General features: G+C 51.2%; 1 protein-coding gene across 1 annotated transcript in view; it reads left to right on the top strand.

Moving 5' to 3' along the window:
- Positions 1–277: 277 nt before the first annotated feature.
- Positions 278–20,159, top strand: part of PCDH19 (protocadherin 19) — a 75,254-nt gene continuing 55,372 nt past the window's right edge. Inside the window, exons 1-2 of the mRNA XM_068957149.1 lie at positions 278–2,426; positions 5,650–5,977. Of these exons, the coding sequence (XP_068813250.1) occupies positions 286–2,426; positions 5,650–5,977 (2,469 nt within the window). The 5' untranslated portion in view covers positions 278–285. The remainder of the gene's footprint in view (positions 2,427–5,649; positions 5,978–20,159) is intronic.

Raw genomic sequence — 20,159 nt, 5'->3', positions numbered from 1 at the left:
CGGCTCGGCTCGGCTCGGCTCGGCTCGGCTCGGCTCGGCGGCCAGCTCCCGCACACCATGCCCGGCACATCCGCGGCGCCGCCGGTTCGCAGCGCCTGAGCGGGCGGCGGCGGCGAGGGGGAAGAGCGGCCGCGGGGCCGCACATGCCCGCCGTCCCCGGGAAGTTCGGCGGGCGCTGCCCGGCATGAGGGCGGCGGGGCCCTGAGCCGGCGGCGGCCGCCCCCTTGGCGGAGGCGGCGCGGCCGTCGGGGCGCGGCGCGGCGGTTGGAGGGGGCGGGCGCGGCGATGGGGGCTCTCCCGGCGCTGCTGGGGGCCGCCTTGCTGTGGGCCGGCGCCGGGGCCCTCATCAACCTCAAGTACTCGGTGGAGGAGGAGCAGCGGGCCGGCACCGTGATCGCTAACGTCGCCAAGGATGCCCGGGACGCGGGCTTCGTGCTAGACTCCCGGCAGCCCACCGCCTTCCGGGTGGTCTCCAACTCGGCCCCTCACCTGGTGGACATCAGCCCCGGCTCGGGGCTGCTGGTGACCAAGCAGAAGATCGACCGGGACCTGCTGTGCCGGCAGAGCCCCAAGTGCGTCATCTCGCTGGAGGTGATGTCCAGCTCCATGGAGATCTGCGTGATCAAGCTAGAGATCAAGGACCTCAATGACAACGCGCCCAGCTTCCCCACCGACCAGATCGAGCTGGAGATCTCGGAGACGGCCAGCCCTGGCACCCGGGTGCCACTGGAGAGCGCCTACGATCCGGACTCAGGCAGCTTTGGCGTGCAGAGCTATGAGATCACGCCCAACGACCTCTTTGGGCTGGAGACCAAGACACGGGGTGATGGATCCCGCTTCGCCGAGCTAGTGGTGGAGAAGAGCCTGGATCGTGAGACCCAGTCCCACTACAGCTACGTGATCACAGCACTGGACGGCGGCGACCCACCCAACTTTGGTACGGTGGAGCTCAGCATCCGTGTGATTGACTCCAACGACAACAACCCGCTCTTCGAGGAGCCGGCCTACACTGTCAGCGTGCCTGAAAATTCCCCACCAGGCACGCCTGTTATCCGCCTCAATGCCTCTGACCCGGATGAGGGCACCAATGGGCAGGTGCTCTACTCCTTCCACAGCTACGTCTCTGAGAGGGCCCGGGAGCTTTTCCAGATTGACCCCCAGAGTGGCCTCATCACAGTTAGTGGTGCCATCGACTATGAGGAAGGTCACGTCTATGAGCTGGACGTGCAGGCCAAGGACTTGGGGCCTAACTCCATCCCTGCCCATTGCAAAGTGACTGTCAGCATCCAGGATGCCAACGACAACCCTCCTCTCATTAACCTGCTCTCCGTCAACAGCGAGCTGGTGGAGGTGAGCGAGAATGCCCCACCGGGGTACGTCATTGCCCTGGTGCGTGTCTCAGACCGCGACTCCGGGGCCAACGGCCGGGTGCAGTGCAAGCTCCTGGGTAACGTGCCTTTCCGGCTGCAGGAGTACGAGAGCTTCTCCACCATCCTTGTGGATGGGCGTCTGGACCGGGAGCAGAGGGACCAGTACAATCTCACCATCCAGGCCAGGGACAATGGCGTCCCCTCCCTGCAGGCCACCAAGTCCTTCACTGTCAAGATCACTGATGAGAATGACAACCATCCCCACTTCTCCAAGCCCTATTACCAGGTCATTGTGCAGGAGAACAACACCCCAGGGGCCTACCTCCTCTCTGTCTCAGCGAGGGACCCCGACCTGGGTCTCAACGGCAGTGTCTCCTATCAGATCGTGCCCTCCCAAGTCAGGGACATGCCCGTCTTCACCTATGTCTCCATCAACCCCAATTCTGGGGATATCTATGCTTTGAGGTCCTTCAATCATGAACAGACGAAGGCCTTTGAGTTCAAGGTCTTGGCAAAGGATGGGGGTAACCCCTCGCTGCAGAGCAATGCCACCGTCAGGGTGATCGTCCTGGATGTCAATGACAACACTCCTGTGATCACAGCCCCTCCGCTGGTCAACGGGACTGCTGAAGTGTACATCCCCAGGAATGCGGGGGTCGGCTACTTAGTGACAGTGGTCAAGGCGGATGACTACGACGAGGGTGAAAATGGCAGACTTTCCTATGAAATGGTCGAAGGAGACAGAGGATTTTTTGAGATAGACCAGGTCAATGGAGAGATAAGGACCACCAGAGCCTTTGGGGAGAATGCAAAGACAGCGTATGAGCTGATTGTGGTGGCTCATGACCATGGAAAAACATCTCTCTCAGCTTCTGCCTTGATTTTGATATACCTCTCTCCAGCTTTGGATGCCCAGGAATCCATAGGATCTGTTAACTTGTCTCTGATTTTCATTATCGCCCTGGGGTCTATTGCGGCCATTCTTTTTGTCACCATGATCTTCGTGGCAGTAAAGTGCAAAAGGGATAACAAGGAAATCAGGACCTATAACTGCAGGTAAAGACATCCTTATTTCTATATACTCGGCAGTGTGTGCTTTGATTTTTGCAATCCCAGTTACTTTTCCATTTGCTGTCATGTACCGGGGTGGGGGGAGAAGGGGCGTTAAATTTGCTTTAGGAACAAAAGTGAGGGTCACGGCAAATTTCCTTAGAAGCTTTAAAAAATTGTTATCTAGGAGAAGAAGATGAAGAAGAAAAAAAAAACCTTGAATAATAAATAAGCTTCATTCTGGGATTCGACAATCTGTTGCAGCATACGTTATTTTTATCTGCTCGGTGGCAGGAGCAGTGCGAACAGGTTTTTATGCCGGCATGGCTGCTTGCCTTTCCCCTTACTCGGGAAAGTATTTACAGAAATAATTCCCCAGATTCACCCGCGCGGATCATCTCTCTGGGAAAGGGGGGTGGGGGGGGGCCCAGCCGTGCTGCCCGGGGCGGCAGGTGAGAGCCGCCGGGCGGGCGGGCGCGGGGCGCGGGGCGCGGAGCGGGCGCTGCCTGCGCGCAGGGGCCGGCGCGCTCCCGCGTGGGGCTGCCCCGGGCGCCGGCGGGGCCGTGGGAGGACGCGCCGCGCCGGCAGCCAGGGCTCGGCGAGGAGTCGCCGAGCGCCGCCGTGTCCCTCAGCCTTTTCTCTCCTCTCAAAAGACCTATTGTGCCCCGGCGGCGCGGATGCGGCCCCCGGTGACAAATGACAAGGGGGCCCGAGTGAAGAGTGAAGGGAAAAAAAAAAAAAATTCCCTTTTCCCCCGTGTGTCCAGCGCTCCTGCGATCGTTACGGCCGGGCTGGCTCTTGGCGGTGGTTTTAGCGGTTGTTTTTACAGCGCGGCGTTCTGCTGCCCTAGATGAAGGTGCGATGCCGGGTCCGAAATGCGGGAGGGTAGGTAGGTCACTGCTGCGTCTGAAGCCCGAGCGGCTATGAAAGGCTAATATGTGAAACGGAGTCCCCTGAATATGTAACAGCCCTGCGATTATTGTCTCTCTTTTACTATTCTCTGTGTTACACAAGTTAGTAGACAAACGCTAACCACACATGAATATCAATCAGATGCCATAAAAGAGCAGCTGCAATGCCTCATAAATGGTTTAATCCTGTTACTAGTGAAATAGCCATGACTTCTCCATTCCTTCAGCACTGAGTCATTTCAGATGGGAGGAATGGAAATTAATTTTGCTCTACCTTTGAAACGTATGATCGCCTGTGGCAAATCTGTAGTGCGGGAGGATGTGCAGTCTTTAAAGTTTTATTTACACAGAAATAATGACGGAGAGTTCAGTCTTTACACCCCATTTTCACAACATAAAGTGCGTTTATAAGCCTTTTTGCTTGATGGGGAAAAATCATCTGCAAATAAAGCCTGCTATGTGCTGTATTATGGGATGTCTAGCTTTAAGTGAAAGCTAATATACTGGATTTCTTGCCAGCTCGGCCCATTAAACGAGAATAGGATCTGAATGTATAAAAATCAAATCGTGGTGATGCCCCTAACAGCTTCACACATATGTATAAGCGCTAGGTTTAGTGTGATGGCTTAGGGATTAATGAAGTGCAGTTTAATTAAATAATTGGTCAATAGAGAAAGGACAGCAAAATGAATGCCTGCAGGAAATAATTGGGATCTCGCATTGCCAAACTTAAACATTTAGGTAAACAAAACAATTAAAGCTTCATCAAGCATTGTTAGACCAGTCAGCAGCATAAAGATTGTTGGCACAACAGAAATCCCTGCGTTCCTCTGATTTATTTACACACTCAGGGGAATGCACGGTCTGTTATCAGCGTGAATCTGATCAGCAGAAGTCAGCTGCAGAGGTAAAGAAGTAATAGAGAGGCTGAGCGGTGTTTGTGATCATCGGGCACCCCCTCCCTGCGTTGTGTGTGTGCATTTAGACTTGCCATTTCTTTATTTTAAAGGTTCTTAACAACATCTGCTGGAGAGTCTTCATAAAATGTGTTAATTTATGAGGCACATAAGGTTATATGAGAGAGCTGTTCAACTGGGTGGCATTTTCATGCTCAGGCAATTAGCTTTTTGGAACAAGAATATTTGTCCAATATTTGCTTTTCGAGATAAACTGTATTATTTATTCATCCTATTATTTCTGTTGCAGTTATTGGATTTTTCCCCTTTTTAAATGCTGCTATCATAATAAGAAGAGGAACAGACTCGCGACTTTCGCATGTATATTTCTGACTGTGGTACAATTTAATGTGTTTCCCTGGGAAATGCTGGGATGCCTCGCGCTGTGCATGCACATATTCATCTGTGGGGCCTTCGTTATGGTTCTGTTGGCCCCTGTGGAAAAATGAGCCACAGTCACTTTGAGCAGAGCATACAGAGTTAATGCAAGGTGCAGTCGTATTTTTTATTATTTTCTGGGGTAGTGTTTTATGGTAACTTTCTTCCTCCAGTGTTTTGTAGAAGGCAAACAAGGCACTTAATCAGTTGATTCTTTTGGCAGGTGGGAAGCAAAGAGGGAAAGAAAGGCAGAGAAAAATAAGCTTGCAGTAAAAAAAGGGTCAAAAAGGATCATTTCTCTTTGCAAAACACAGTTGTTCTGTAGAAGGCAAAAGCATTTCCCAGCAGAAGGATGTGTGTGTGTAGTGGGGGAGTGAGGAACAGGAAATGGTTAGAGAAAAGATTTCAAGTTATCAGGTGTTATCAGGAGATAGTCAAAATACTAGCAATTTGGATAAAACATTAATAAACAAGCAGCCTTTGGAGTGTGATAGAACAGAGCTTGCCAGCTAGGACTGCTTCTGGGTTTGCTTTATTTACTGCTATGGAAAATGAACTGGGAAAAAATCTGCTATTCATTTTGAATTTTCATTACGGGAACCAAATTAAATCACTTTTAAAATCCTTATTACATATGGAAATGAATTCAGGTACCCTTTTCAGTTCATGGATTTTAACATCTCCATTTTTCTCTTCTGCAGGCTGGACTTTATTCCTAGTAACTACATATAAGCAGTTAAAAACGCTAGCAAAACACAGAGGCGTTTTCCCTTCCCTTTATTTTACATATCTAACCTAAAAACATTATACATGTGATAATAAGGTGAAGACCATATAGTGCCACAAGACCCAATACATGACGTAATGTGCATGACTAAGAAGCCTACATGGAGATGGGCCCAAGCCCTCTGGGTTTCTTAGTGTTTATTTAGCAAGGCAGAGTTTGGGATGATTTTAGCTATTCATTTTGCTTCTGTCCCCCAGAATTGCAGAGTACTCCTATGGGCATCAAAAGAAATCAAGCAAGAAGAAAAAAATCAGCAAGAACGATATCCGCCTGGTACCGCGGGACGTGGAAGAGACGGATAAAATGAACGTTGTGAGCTGCTCCTCTCTCACGTCATCCCTCAACTACTTTGACTATCATCAGCAGACGCTGCCGCTGGGCTGCCGTCGGTCGGAGAGCACCTTCCTCAACGTGGAGAACCAGAACAGCAGGAACGCTGGCTCCAACCACATCTACCACCACACCTTCACGGGGCAGAGCCCCCAGCAGCCCGACCTCATCATCAACGGGATGCCGCTGCCGGAGGTGAGTGCGGACGGAGGCAGCCCCGGGGCACGCCAGGCCCTCCACGCTCGCCCGGGGGAGTCGTGCGCAACCGCGTGCGGGAGGGCGGCCGGGCTGGGGCCGGGGCTGAGGCTGCAGCCTCCAGGCCTTGCAGCATCTGCTTACATGGGGCATCAATAATGAATGCACGCGCCGTGCAGCCTCGTGTTTGCACAGAACCGTAGCGTACGTGTTTGGCGGTGTCGTCGTTTCATCCAGGCTTTAAGCGCTGCACAAATAACTTGTTGAACGCCCAAGCAGGATGTTGTCGGTGCGTCGCCTGTAAGGGGCTCAGATACCCCGTGCTGAGAGTGTGATGGATTATGTGCGGAGAGGAAGGGCTGCAAAGCCAGAGGCGTGGGTGCACGTATGTCCACGTCCAGCTTTCTGGTGGCAGAAATGGGCACAGAAATTAATCATTTCTTTCAAATTCCGGGGCAGTCCTGACACTTGCTTGTGGGTGGCAGTTTTACCCACCAGACACTGCAGAAATCAGCAGAAGTGCCCAGGCGAGCGATGCCAGGCCAGGCTGCGTCTCTGCTCCTAGGAGACTGGACTTGTTTGCTTTGTAAGTGGCTTTTGAGTGTGGTGACTCTCAAGGGAAGAGCAGCCTGGACAATCGTTACATTCACAGGAGTTTTTTAAAAATATTTTTAACTTTGGTGGCTGCCGCTCTGGAGGCAGCAGGTCACGCTGCGAATATAGAAAATATAAGATGCCCTAGCACGACTGACCACGCATCCAGCCTGGCCAGGGTTGCTCCTTGCCTTGCAGCGCGATGAGTGCTGCTGACCAGCGCGGAGGGGATGTGCGGCATCCGCAGGCGGGAGGGGAAGGTGCAGCTCTGATCCATGCTGTTCTCATCAGGTTCTTCTAATTCATCAGCTCTTCCTGAATATCACAGGCATCATTTAATGTTGCTTGTTTGTCTCTCTTTGAATTATTGTTTGGTATTAAGCAAAACAATCAAAGGTTTGTCATGTTTCCTGCTTTGAACAGAATAACAAAGCTGAAAAAGCAGCTAAAATATTTATGGTGTGCTCTGTTTTGTGTTCAGTGTACTGGTGTAAATGCAAAACGATGCCATTGAAGAGAATGGAGCTGCTTCAGATTTGTACTTACGCTATGGAGAGCGGAGCCCAGCCCTCTGCGAATGTCTGCAGGGCTGTTGGAAACAGCTGATGCTGGTGGGCCTGATCCTGCAGTATTTGTACAGGCAAAGCACTCATTGAACTATAATATTTTAGGCTTCCCTGAGACTAGAGAATTAGCTCCTGAGAGGTCACTTAATGGTGTCTGCATACGGCTAGGACACTTCAGTTTTGAAGGGCTCCCAGGTAAAACATGTTGGTAGTTTAGAGGTGCACCTTTTAAGTACCAGATGATCAGGAGGTGGTTGTCTGGATCTTCGTGACAGAGCGTGGGCACTTTTTCTTCCTCTGCACAGGCTGCGTCTCAAGTCTCTCCTGCCCTGGCACTTCCAGACTTGTCATCTTACGGCTTTGCATTTTCAAGGTTACCCACTTAGGTGCTGTGCGGAGGCAACTTCTGCATCAGTGCACAAGCACAGAGCCAACACCAAATGTAGCTGCCTGTAGCTGTGGGGGGTGAGAGCCTCCATGCATTTAGGAGGGTACAGCCGAAGTAATAGAGCACTGGTCCAGAGAATTAAAGCTCGATTTAACTTCTGGTGTTGGTAGAGAAACTGTAATAGAGTTTCTTAGCAATAACTGAATGGAGTTGACCTGGATGTAAGAACTTGTATAGTCTACTCAAATGAATCCAGCCCTAGACCTGAGTAGGATCTCCTCGTGATCCCAAGTGCCATTAAGATGCGGAGAGGCAGGGATTCTGCATCGGCATCTGGATCTGGACAGGTTGGGTCAAGGCTGTCTCTCGTCAACTATGGCAGAAGAACGACGAACAAAGCCATTTGTTCCTCGCGCTCCCACCCCAGGCAGGCTGGAGGTGGAAACACCATCCATCATTCATTTATTGGGGCATTCCCACCGATGCTCAGAGTTGCCGGTGCACTTTACTGAGTGACCTGTGGGGTTCAGGGCGTCCTACTCCTCGGATCACACATCTCAAGGTTGTGTGTGAGTGAAAGCTTTTAGTATGCCGGGGGCAGTGGTCTGTGAGTAATTCCTGCCTTTATGGCCTGGAGAACTGTACTGTTTGGAGAGGGGGTCTCAGGAGGGGTTTTGGCTGATGCCTTTTTAAGGGCACTGCCATTGCTGTCTCCAAGCACCACACCATGGAGCACCACTGTCAGCCTCAGTGCTACAGTGCTACAGACAAAATTCAGTCATAAAATCCATCACACGTTGGCATTAACTAGAAGTGTGCACAGGCAGCTGGAGGTCTGCGGTTCTGGGGAAGAAGGAAAGATCATCGGAAACATCATAGCTCATCTGATAAAGTTAACAGACAGTTGCAGGCAGAATGCATTTCGGTGCACGGTTCTCCCTGGTGCAGCAGTGAAGCCGGGGGCTCTGGCTGGGCGTCAGTCTCCAAATACAACCCCACTGCTTGGTGTATCTTTCTCTGCCCGGGGGCCAGGACATGCGCAGAGGCGAATGGCGTCGCCTTTCCCTGTGCCTCCAGTTTGCCCCTTCTCCTTGCCGCTTCTTGCAGCTAGGATGTGAGGTAAGGCCCTGAGCCATGGCCTGGTGAGAGAAACTTGCCTGTGGTAGCAAGTGCCATGTTTTGCCTCCCTGGAGCGTCAGCTTAAAATCCGCTCTCTCAGCAGCGCAGCGAGCGCGCGGGAGGGGCAGTTAAAAGCTTTCCCGTTCTGCTAAGAGGACCAGCAGCTCTCCAGATAGTGGGTGGTCTCAGAGGGCCCCATCCAAAACCCATTAGATAGCTGGGAGATTTTCCACTGACATCATTGGGTTTTGGAGCCGTTCCTGCGCGCGCGGCAGGACTCCAGCCCCAAGGATACCTCTCTGCCAGGGCCGTCTCTTTTGTTTGTTTGCTAATTTGTCCCCTCCAAGGAGATGCTTGCAGCTGCAGTGCTGGCAGCGTCGCCGCCTCTGCACATTTAGGGACGAAGTTTGGAGCGAGGTGTGTTCAGCCAGCGAGCAGTCAGAGCCCGGTGCCCGCAGGGGTGGAAAATCCTACCAGCAGTCCCCGCAGCAGCCAAGTCCCGTCTGTCCCGCTGCTGGGGGGGACCGGAGCGAAGGCCGGGGCAGGGCGCGGACGGAGCCGCGGAGCCCGGGGCAGGGACGGCGCTCCGGGCGGGAGCATCCCGGCTGGAGACGCGGCCCCTCCGATTGCCGCGCTCTTGCTGTGACGGGGGGGTCCTGCGTATGGTTTAGCTGGGCTGGTTTGCTTAGTCCCTGGAGATGTTTTTGTACAAAAGGGCAGCGTCAGGGCAAGGAGAGGAGAAATCCCAAAGGGAAGCGGCTTGGAAGTTTGTTTTGGGGAAGGGTTTTTTTTTTGTTGTTTTGTTTTTTTTTTTTTATTCTTTTTCCAAGCGTTAAAAGGGAAGTTATCAGGCTGGTGTTTGGGATTCGACTGGTTTCAGGAAAAACTTACAAATCCAGGTGGCCCTCAAGGATCAGGCAGGCTTCCTGGTGCCCCCGTCAGCACGGGGAGCCTCGGCAGCCCCTCGCGGTCGGGGTAACACCCCGGCCTGGCAGAGCCGGTGACACGAAGACTGTCCACCAGAAACACGGATCAGGCTTGCTCCCACGTAGCCACCATCTCAGATCCCGGCTTTCTGGCCCCGAGTCGCCAGCTGTTGCCGGCTGCTCCGAGTGGGCACGTGCGTGGGAGGGCGCGTGTCCTCCTGCCCGCGCTCCCGCCTGGCGCTCCTCCCTGGGATCGGCCTGCGCCTCCGAGGAGCTTCCCGCAAATCCCGTTGCCAGCGCCGTCGTGCTTCTGCTGGGGAACGTCGTCGCTGCCTCTCCATGGCGGTGCGGCGCTTCATTAGTAGTGACTTCCCGGTAATCGTGTGTTTATCGAGTATGTTATTGATACACCTCCAGGTGAAGGTGATTTAATAAACATAATTCCTACCCAACCACAGAGCTTTCAGAGTCGCCAGAAAGGGGAAAAGCGATTACCTTTCCCATGCAGCGCAGAATTGTTCCCTGCAGTGCGTTCGCTGGGACCTGGTCTGGGCTAGTTTGATGGATCTCGAGTGATGAGGCCTCCATCGTTTCCCTGAGGAGACTTAAATCTGATGGATGTCAGCGTCAGGGAGATATTGCTAATGCTCCTCCTCAAAGTGACTTTTCCTTATTGCACTGATGGGAAGGCAAAGCGTCGGTGGATAAAGGATAAAATACGGAGGTAAACATGGAGCTTTGGGTGTCAGTTAGCATACGATGTTTGTGCCTGGAAGTAAGTGATTGCCTCTGAAAACCTCTGAAAGCGCTGTCCTCGCGGACGGGGCGTTTGCCTTGGCTTGATATGTAGCTGGTCTTTAACGTGAGGCTCATTTACTTTACCAGTCAGGAACCTTGAAATAAAAGTCCCCGAGGAGGAGTTGTTTGTGGAGAGAGCGGCTCTTCAGGAGACATCTCCGCGCGCGCCGCGGCAGCCTCACGAGCGGTGGCGGGTCTCCGCGCCGGCGGCGCGGGGCCGTGCCGGGTGCAACTGGATCCGCGCTCGCTCCCCGCCTTTCGCCGCCGATCCAGGCAGGATGAAGCAGCAGCGTTGGCGGGGATCTGAGTTTGATTGGGAAGATGCAGAGAAGGTGGAGAGACGATCCTCGGGAAGCTTCTCCTTCCGCGCGCGGGCCCGGCTCTTGCTGCCGGCGGCGCTCCTGCCAGCGAGCGGGGCCACGAGAGCGTTTGGGGAGGCGAGGAGGGGGGACTTTTGCGGCATGATTTCGGAGGCTGCCTCATTTTGGGCGGTTCGGCGGCAGGGCCGCGCGGGGCTGCCGGTCCTGGCGCTGTAGGACGTTTTTGGCTGCGGGCAGCGATGGCATGAAGCGTTTGCGAGCGCCTCTGCTGAGCGCGGCTGACAGCGCGGGGTTCGGCCCCGTTGAGTATTTTCGACTTGTTCTGCAGGAGGGCGAGTGGGACACGTTAGCGCTGGAAGGGCATTGCTGGGCAGATCTTTTTGCTGCTGCTGAGTGGTTGTTTTTCCTCCTGCTGAGCCAGAGGAGAAGTCAGCTTTGAAACCAGAAGAGCTCGTTGTCAGGTTTTGCATGTAGATTCCTGGAAGTCCTACTGGGAGATTAAAGACCGAAATTAATAGGAGCCATTAAGCAGTTCCTGGCTAAAAATGCCCGTTGCCTTGGCGTGGCGTGGAAACCAGTCCGCTCGGGGAAGGTTTTAGGATCCGGGGGATGCCGTGTGCAGGCAGAGTCGCCACCGCGTGTAACCGTTGCACGCCTAGATTTCGACTTTGCGTTTTTAGAAGAAAACGACGGGTGCGCCACGGCTGCGGCCGTGTTTCTGAGGATAGTTTCACCTCGGATTTCTCTCCTGGCGTGCCCTGCTCCGGGAAGCGGTGCCGGAGCGTGGTGCACCCTGCCGGGAGGGTCGCAGCGGCCAGCAGACGTTTGAGACGTCGGATAGTCCAACGTGGAATGAAAACTGATGTTCACGACCGGCTTTCTGTGGTCTTACTCGAGGCGGTACCGGACGGCTCCAACCCTGTTGTGACAGCACAAGGTAGGAGACGCAGCAGCATTGCCATTACGCTGGCAAACTGGGCGTTTTAGAGTTGTAAACGAGTTACAGCCTTGCTTTCGTCCTGGTTTACAATCGGCTCGAGGGAGAAGGTTGGACATGGAGGACGTCAGGGCCGCCGGGCAGTGTTTGGGACCGAGCTTCCGGGTGGGAGCAGGGCACCAGCGTGGCCTCCCGCGGGGCTGCGTGCAGGTCCCGAAATCCCCGCGGTGGTGCAGCCCCGCGCCGCGCCGGGCAGTGCTGGGGGGCTGCGCTGTCCGGGGTCTCGCCCTGTGCCGGGATTGCGGCCGCCGGCAATGGGATTAGGAATTACGGGGTTTAGTGATAATCCGGGTCTAATCCCCCGGCCGCGGTGCACTCTTGAATAATCCTTGCTCACACTGATTTCGTTGGGGCTTCTCATAGCGATGGGGATTATTCGAGTGAGCAACAGTTGCAGGATAAGGCCCCGGTGGCTTGTGATGTGCTTTTCACTACCTGGAAAGTGTCCTCCTCACCCTAGGAAATGGTTTTCTAAGCACAATAGAGCAATTTTCGTTTCAGGCAGCTTTTGCTCTGGCTATCTTGCGGTGTTAACTAAAGCACATTTCTACAACATACCGCGATTTTTGTTTTGTGAGGAATGAAATCAGCGTGGCTGTTCCTCTTTCCCTGTCATTTCTCTACTTGTCAATTCTTTCTTTCCCTCCAGCTTATCCTCCTCTTCTCGGCTAGCCTTAAAAAGCCCCAAAGTGTCTGTTATAATCACATTTTGTGTGTTACAACCAGAATGAATGTACTCACTTTAATATGCTCGGTTTGAGGAAATCACTTTCTGTCTGGTATAACAGACAATTTGTTATAAACCATGCCGTTTTTAAGTGAAGGGCCTCGCTTTAGAGCAACACTAGGGAAACATCATGATATATAATTGGGAAGGATTTGGCTTGCTTATGAGTAATACTGTGTATAGAACTAAAAAAATAGATAATTTCCAACCCGGAGAAAGTTTTGCGGCGCTGAGACACGTCAGACTGTAGGAATAAGGCGTATTTTAAGTGGAGATAATAATTAAAGCATTATCAGCAATGATGTGCAACTAGTCGGAAGATTGGCTTCACCGAAAACGTTGCCAGTCTTGTTTTCTCCTTGGGAGGTCACTGTAACTCAGCACTTTTTTTGTCTCAGATTTGCACGGCGATGTGTAAGCACAGGTCACGTCTCTAATTAGCGCGTCTTCCTTTCTGCGAGGGCGCATCTCTGTCTTGCAGCTAATGGCAGCCTTTCTTCTCTGAGAGCCCAGCAAAGACAAGTGATGTTTTCAGGATTAGATAATGACTCTTTTTCTTTTTTCCCCTCTGTGGTTTTAAAAATAACGAAGAGATAACTGGGTTTAACCGCAAAACAAGGAAAAAAGGCTTTGCCTTTTCCAAAATCCTTGCAAAGACCCGGCTGGTTTTTGGGACGGGCGCCAGCCCACTGCCTGCTCCCCCTCGCTCGCCAGTGCCAGGAGGCTCCGGTGTGGAAAGCCCAAAACCTTTCAAGAACTATTCTTCCTCCCTCAAAATATCTGCATATGCAAATGGATGCATAATTGCAAGTCACAGGGTCTCCCTCAGCTTAACTATTCCCGAACTGTTTTGTGTATCGCTGTTCGTTCTCCGACCTTTGCAAACGTTGGAGGCCAACATTATGGAAATAAGCAGCTTTTTATTCCATTCCGAGGTCAGTCCAGCCAAATTATACATCTTCTAATGTAATCGCTTCGAGCTCTCAGTTTTGAAAAATTCATTTGAATACCTTGCAACAGAGATAAATACCCCGGCTCCCATTCATGTTTAACAATGTCTCTCCCTCACTGCCGCGCTCGCTGCGCTGTGTCTTAGACAGGCGTTCGGTTCAACGCTGCCCAGCTTTTGTATTGATAATACGGGGCTGTGATCCCATCCCGGCGTCTCTCTGGCCCTTGGGTTGTGAAAAGGTTCAAAGCGTTTGCAGGCACGGCTCCTCTTCCCACCGCGGCCCCCGAGCCAGGACCGCTGCCCGCCGCCGGACCTCGTGTCCCGTGCCCAAGCGGGGCGGGCTGGGCGCCTCTCCCTTTTCCTTGGTGTCAGCGCCTTGGATGCTCAGCACAGAAATGATCGTATCATTATATATTATGCATTGTATTATTTACTTATATGATAAGTATTTATATAGCATAGCGTACATCATATGTATATATAGTTATATAGATATATAATTCCCATATCACATATAACTATATATTATTATATTACTATATCACTTCTCACTTGCTCTTACACTATTTTTTTGTGTTTTATGGTTCAGTTTTACTGAACGTACACAGGCTTGTTTGGTTTTGCTTTTGGTAATTTTGAATTTCTGGTGCCTATATCCCAACTCTTACTCGTTGAATCGATAAGGTTCACTACTGTAAGTGAACCTATAAATGGCAGTTTCACTTCAATTGGGAAAGGTTTTAGGTAATTTTTTAGAAAATATCATCCAAAGGATGGGCTTAACCCACAGTATGTAGCCCTTTGTACAGTAATTTCCGAATTAGCTCTTGCCGTACCAAGCGATATGAACTCTGTGGTTTGTTTATGTGATTTCTTTTGCATACAGCACACACTGCACGCCCAGGAATATTTAAGGCCAAGTGCACCTCTCCTTTGAATAACCTTATGCACATCTGCTCGGGTTCTTGGAAGAGTCATATTTTCTAGCTGCCATCTCCTGAAGTCTTTCCTGAGGGCTTGAGTCAGAGAAAATCCTCTGCCAGGTGCCCTTGCAGGCTCCTCTCCTGACTTTGGCCCTGGGTTTGATGGGCTGAAAATGAAACACAAAGTGAGTCTCTTCTCCGAAGAGTTACCCTTCAGGGCTTTTATTTCCCTTTCTCTCCTGTTGCTGAGTCTGCTGGAGGCTGTGATTTGTGAGATTCGCAGAAAGGGGACTGTGCACTCCAACGTGCATTTTTTTTGGCACGTGGGAGCGGGGCTCCCGGCAGGCGGGAAGGGGCAGGAGGGCTGGGAGCACCCCGCGGCCGCTGGTACCCAAAACCCCTCCGGGCGGCAGCTTCGGGGCTGGGACCTGTCCGAGGATGCTCCTCCTTCCCGGCCCCTTTTCGGGACCCCGGCGAGCGCCGCAGCGGGCAGCACGTCGCCGCTCCGCTCCCCGCCGTGGCCGGTGCCTCAGAGCCTGCAAGGTTGGCAGCTCTCCTGCGCTTAGCAGCTCCTGCCGTTAGCGAGGCAACGCTGCGTCGCGCCTAGATTTCCACCCGCTGGAAATAGCAGAGACTTGGTAGGACCGTTCCTCCTCCCACCCGCCTTCCTGCCTCTGCAGAGCTTTTTTTTTTCCTCCAGACTCAGCCTTCAGGAGTTTTCTGGAAGACAATTTTAAGTCTCTCCAGCGAAGAGGCCTCCACCTCTTCTCGGAAATTATTTCGCAATTGCACAGGCGATGGTTTGCAGTGATTTTTGTCCCTCTGATATTTCTTGACGTTCAGCCTAGATTTTTCTGTTTGGGAATTGACTCCACCGCTCCTCACTTTGCCCTTTTAGGCTAACCTAGCTGAGACCTCGCTGACTTCACTGGGAGGCAAATGATAAAGCCTTGTTATTTTTAATGGTTTGTGATTCACTTTGCCCCTTGCTCCGGTATAAAAGGTTGCAGCCCAACTCATCCCAGGGCCTGAAAAGCTCCAGTTTATCAGGGTCATTTTGGGGTAGAGGTGCCTTGAATAAAATAGGGGTATCTTGGCTGCGGAAGTGCTTTTCCCTTCCTCTCTCTCTTCCTCCCTCCCTTCTTCTCTGAGACATTTCTCCTCCAGGCTGCCCCGCGTGCACCCATCTCCTTGGCTGCCCGTGCGCGGCCGCTCTCTCCTGGCACGTGAGCGCTTGCCGGGTAAAATCCTGGAGCTGTGCATGTGTCTGCTTCCCAGCCAGGTTGCATATGGGGCTGTGCGTGGCCTTTGCTTAAATAAGTGATTAGATATTGTTCCCAGTAGAGGCTATAGTTGAGTTCCAATCATTTTTTGTTAATTAAAATACAGGATGGTCTTATTTGTAGCATAAATAGTTGTAATCTGTGTACTTATAAGTGTAATTATAATTTAAATTAGAGAGTGCTCTGAATTTACAATGAATGGGGTGCTCCGCAAAAAGCACTGCCTCTGTAGGCCTGGTAGTGGTAGCAGCTAGTGAGCACGGCTTCAGCCTGGGGTCCCTCCTAGCCTAAATTCCCGTTGCCCTCAGGAGCGACTTCAGGGTTCAGCGAAGAGAGATGGAGGCCTTTGATGGCTCCAGGGCCAATTAGGGGGCCTAATTTCGCAGTTCCTGCGTGGGTAAAGCTTGCCAGTGACGCTGGTTGGAAGATTTGCTAGAGGAAAGACTGCAGTATCATTACTTCAGTATCTCAGTCTAGTTTCTAGTCTAAATTTGGAACAAAGTAATGGCTTATGTCAGCCAGACAAGTGATTATTACTTAGCCTTGAAGTGACTCCCTGTTTAACACAGAATTACAGTTAGTTCTTGTCCCCTCGTTAGGTTAGCGAAGGTTGTTAGTGCAGTGAGTGCTAATGCTGCAGTGGAAAAATGTGCATTACATTTATTATACTCCGTATCCTTGATGGCTTATCACATATCCTCTGATGGAAAAGCTCAGTACACTGCAAGTAAAAACCCCCCAACTACTCTTCCTCATTAAATCCAATAAATACTGTATGGAGATGGTGGCTGGTTTCTGTATGTCGGAGCTGCACAGACAAGGTCTTTGTCTCAACGTCCTGTTGGCCACAAGAGATCTGGACATGAATCCTTCATCGTTCTCATGGGGATCTTGAGCTTGTCGGATTATACCATCTTTTGTAATGGCAGGTGTATGCCACAGGGCAGGTTTTAAAATTCCTGTGTTGGTGGATTGCATTAACCCATACTAAGTCAGGTATGTAAAATTCCATTAAGCTAAAACCCTCTGGCATTTTCTCACCAATGCTCGAAATCTGCAGGCTATGCTAATGCAGTACGTTTGCTCATCTATTAGTAGGATGATGGTTTTAAAATAATAACATTTATCTTTGGCAGTGGATCTACAGTAGTGCATGCTGAGTACAATTTTGTGAAAGGCTCTGCAGATGTTGCCTCATTCAATCTGGGTCAAAAAGATTGCTTAGAATCATAAAGGTTAGAAAGAGATCAAATATTTCTGCTTTTTTATTGCTGAATAATGTACTCGGAAGATATCATTCACCATTATTAGACTAAATGAGTACTGAAAACACAGGACTCGATAGTCATTTCTCAATATTGGCTGATTTTACAGTTTTTATAATGTAGCTAAATTCCCTGTTATTGATTCTGGCATTGATTATTGATCTGGAAATGTAAATGGATGTGCTGGTGTGAGTATACAGGAATTTAACAATTACAGAATGAGACTTTTGCGTCTCACTGCAGCACTCGCTGGTGGGCAGCACACCAGTGGAGCGGATTAATGTTGTCTTTGGGGAGCCGGCCCTTTTTTGCACCGTGATGGATTAGGCCCCGTGCCGGCATGCCTAGGTGGTATAGGCAACGCGTGTATATCCTGGTATGCTGGACAGTCTGGTGGAAAATAACCAGGCTGATGTTTCAGCTTTACTGAGACCTATTTTCAACACCCATGAATACAGATGAAAATTGCACTTCTGCCTATCTTTTGACATAGACCAAGGGCAAACGCCGCACCCGGATAGGCTGGGATGCTCCAACCCTGCGCCGGGTTTGGTGCTCGTCCTCTGGAGCTCCACTCACCTGCTCAGTCCTGAACTTTTCATATTCAGATTCGCATCTGGATGTTTTGGCATGGACCCAGCTTCATTGACATTTAGTAATCAAATTTACATGGCTGTTGATTTAAAAACAAAATCCAAACCTGCCTGCCCAGGAAAATACCTTTCCAAAAATTTGCAAACAGTTTCTGGCCTTTTCTATTTCTTCCTTACCCCCCAACACTGGGGTTGTGTCCCATTCCTGGGAGGAACACGGTATTTTGGCCAAGATCTTTCTCCACATATGGGCTTGTAGCAGGAGTGAGGTTAATGAGAGAGACCAGAGCAGTGGCACCGGTGCCTTCCCCGTGGCCCATCCTCCAGGCTTTCCAGCTGAGGTCCTTGGGGTTAGGGGCTGCTCCAGGCCCTGCCGAGGCAACCGGAAGCACCAAGCCTTGCAGCACCGCTCCCTGGAAGCAGGAGCTACAGGCTCCTGCTTGTCTGGTGCTTGCTTAGCAGGAAGATGAATTCCTTTGTTAAAAAACAGACGAATTTTGGAGTATGTTCATCTCTTGTTCTCCACACTTAGTTGTTGTCAGCATTAATATGCCATTAACACATGCTCATTAGGAGGAGAATGATTATACCCTGTAGAGTGTATGGGGGAAACCTTCATTAGGCACTAACATACTGAACCAAGCTGCAAACTTCACATGGGAAAACTCTAGAAAGCTTCTGCTGTTCATTAAATTCCTGTAATTTCTCCTTGTTGGTCTGAGAACAGCATCGTGTTTTCTAGCCTGTGCTCTTGGCCAGGGCTGTGACTGACGAGCACCACGAGCCTGCGGCACTCCTGGGGATGGCCGCCTCCAACTCGCTCCAGGAGGAGACTTTCTCCGACTTCACACTGAAATCCTTCTCAGGACCTAAAGTCAAGCTGTACTGTTTGTCTTCCCCCAGAACAAAGATGGTCTGATAGAGCTTAAATTTAGCGTGTGAAGAAGACTTGAGTCCTCCCCTGGGTGCACTGGCTCGTCAGGGTTAATACGATGAAAACCTGTGTTTGTCCGTAGAGTTGGGAGACACTCCAGTAACAGATTTGTTGAGAAAGGAGGTGTCATTTCTGCATATTTACTTTTCACACCATAACGACGTTTTAAGCGTTCATCTGGCCTTGCTGCCTCCAGTCTGAAGTCGTAACCTGCCATGTGTGACACGGCAATTGCTCGCCGCGGCAGTGATTATAGCAGAGCGCAGCGCTGCTCCCTTGTTTGCTCTCTCGGGTGGCAGCTTGAGGCATGTGCGTGGTGCTCCCTTAAAGTCAATCAATAAGAATAATTACAAGTTCGGGTGGGGATGAGGGAGGAGAGTGCTGGAGCAGACAGATATTTAGAGATTAAGACCCTGTTTACGTGCAGATGTCTCTCGTGATAGGTAACAAGGGATGGACAATAAAGACCGTATGTGGTATTTAACCAGAATTTATTCTAAATGTGGCAATTTCATGGATTTCCGTGGAGTTGACAGCTGTCCTCAGTTATTTTGCAGGTTGGCTGAATGGCGATGGGGGAATTGCAAGCTGATTTCCTCCCCTCAGGGTGTGGGTAGGGAAACCGTCCTGGTGCAACCGGAGGGAATTGCATGTATCAGTTTTCACCTACAAATCTTAGCAAAGCAAAAAATGGTATTTGACAGGCCCGGTTTTAATGTTGTGATGGTGAATGAAAGCAGAACCACATAAAAAGTTGAGGAAGACACAAGGGGAGGTATCCCTTTCTTCTTGTGCTGATAATAGCCTCAGAAGCACGAATGCCGGGGTGCATGAAACGTTCTCCACCCAGCACGTCCCTGTGAAGTGGCGGGCCGTGCAAGCGGCGGCACGTTCGCACCGCTGAAAGCCTCACTTATCCCCCTCTCCTCTCTGCATCTTTGTGGTTTCTTTCAGAGCCCTTTTTCACTTTGTGTTTGGATGTTGCAAATTAATGAGGCTTTGAAGTCTGTGTTCAGTCGGTGTCAGTTCTGAACTTTCCCCTTGGTAATTCGGCTCTTTGTCGGTGTCTGTGGGCCAGATCCAGCCTCCCTTAATCTTCTGAGGCAGCCAGGCACAATAGCGATCAGGCCGATGGAAGCCGCTTGATGAAGGGGTAGTTATGGCTCGGGCGACTTTCTCCTGGCATGCAACAAAGGCGCTTCCAGCTCTTCTTCTGGAGTTGAAATGACTTCCAGGGCCCGCTTTGCTTACCAAGGCAGGTGCACGCTCCCGGGACCCCATGTCCCCCGCCGCGGAGGGTGCCCCGCACTTCATGCCATTTAAGAATTGGAAGCGAAAGGCAGAGCCCCACGTGCTCACGTGGCTTCCCCGGCCACCAGGAGAGTGCTGGGCTGGGTCGGCTCGGGACTGTCTGCAGGGCAACGCGCTGAATTTGCAGGCCCTTTCCAGAAGCGTTATTTAATGCCGCCGTGCACGCTGTGCCGCAAAGCAAAGGGAAGATGTTCGGCACATTTGCTGTGCACCTGGTGGGGTTTGCGAGCCTTCTCAGAGGGAATGTCTTCATGCTCACAGGAGAGGGTAGGAGCAGGCTCAGTGCATGTGGCTCCCGTTGCTTAAAATCACGGGCCATGAGGAACATTTCATTGCATGTTAATTTTGGCGTTAATGTGTGGCAGCGTAACAGCAAGTAACATGTCCAAGACCTATCTATCTGTGGTAGCAGCTTTGCAGGGAAGTTGGCATGGTGTCTGTGGGGATGTCCAGGATCTAAGTGCTGTGGTGTGGCTGCATCTAACT

This window comes from Struthio camelus, chromosome 11, assembly GCF_040807025.1.
Source record: "Struthio camelus isolate bStrCam1 chromosome 11, bStrCam1.hap1, whole genome shotgun sequence".
Taxonomy (NCBI): Eukaryota; Metazoa; Chordata; class Aves; order Struthioniformes; family Struthionidae; genus Struthio; species Struthio camelus.
The sequence above is the reverse complement of the archived record's forward strand: the minus strand, read 5'-3'. Positions and strand labels throughout refer to the sequence as shown.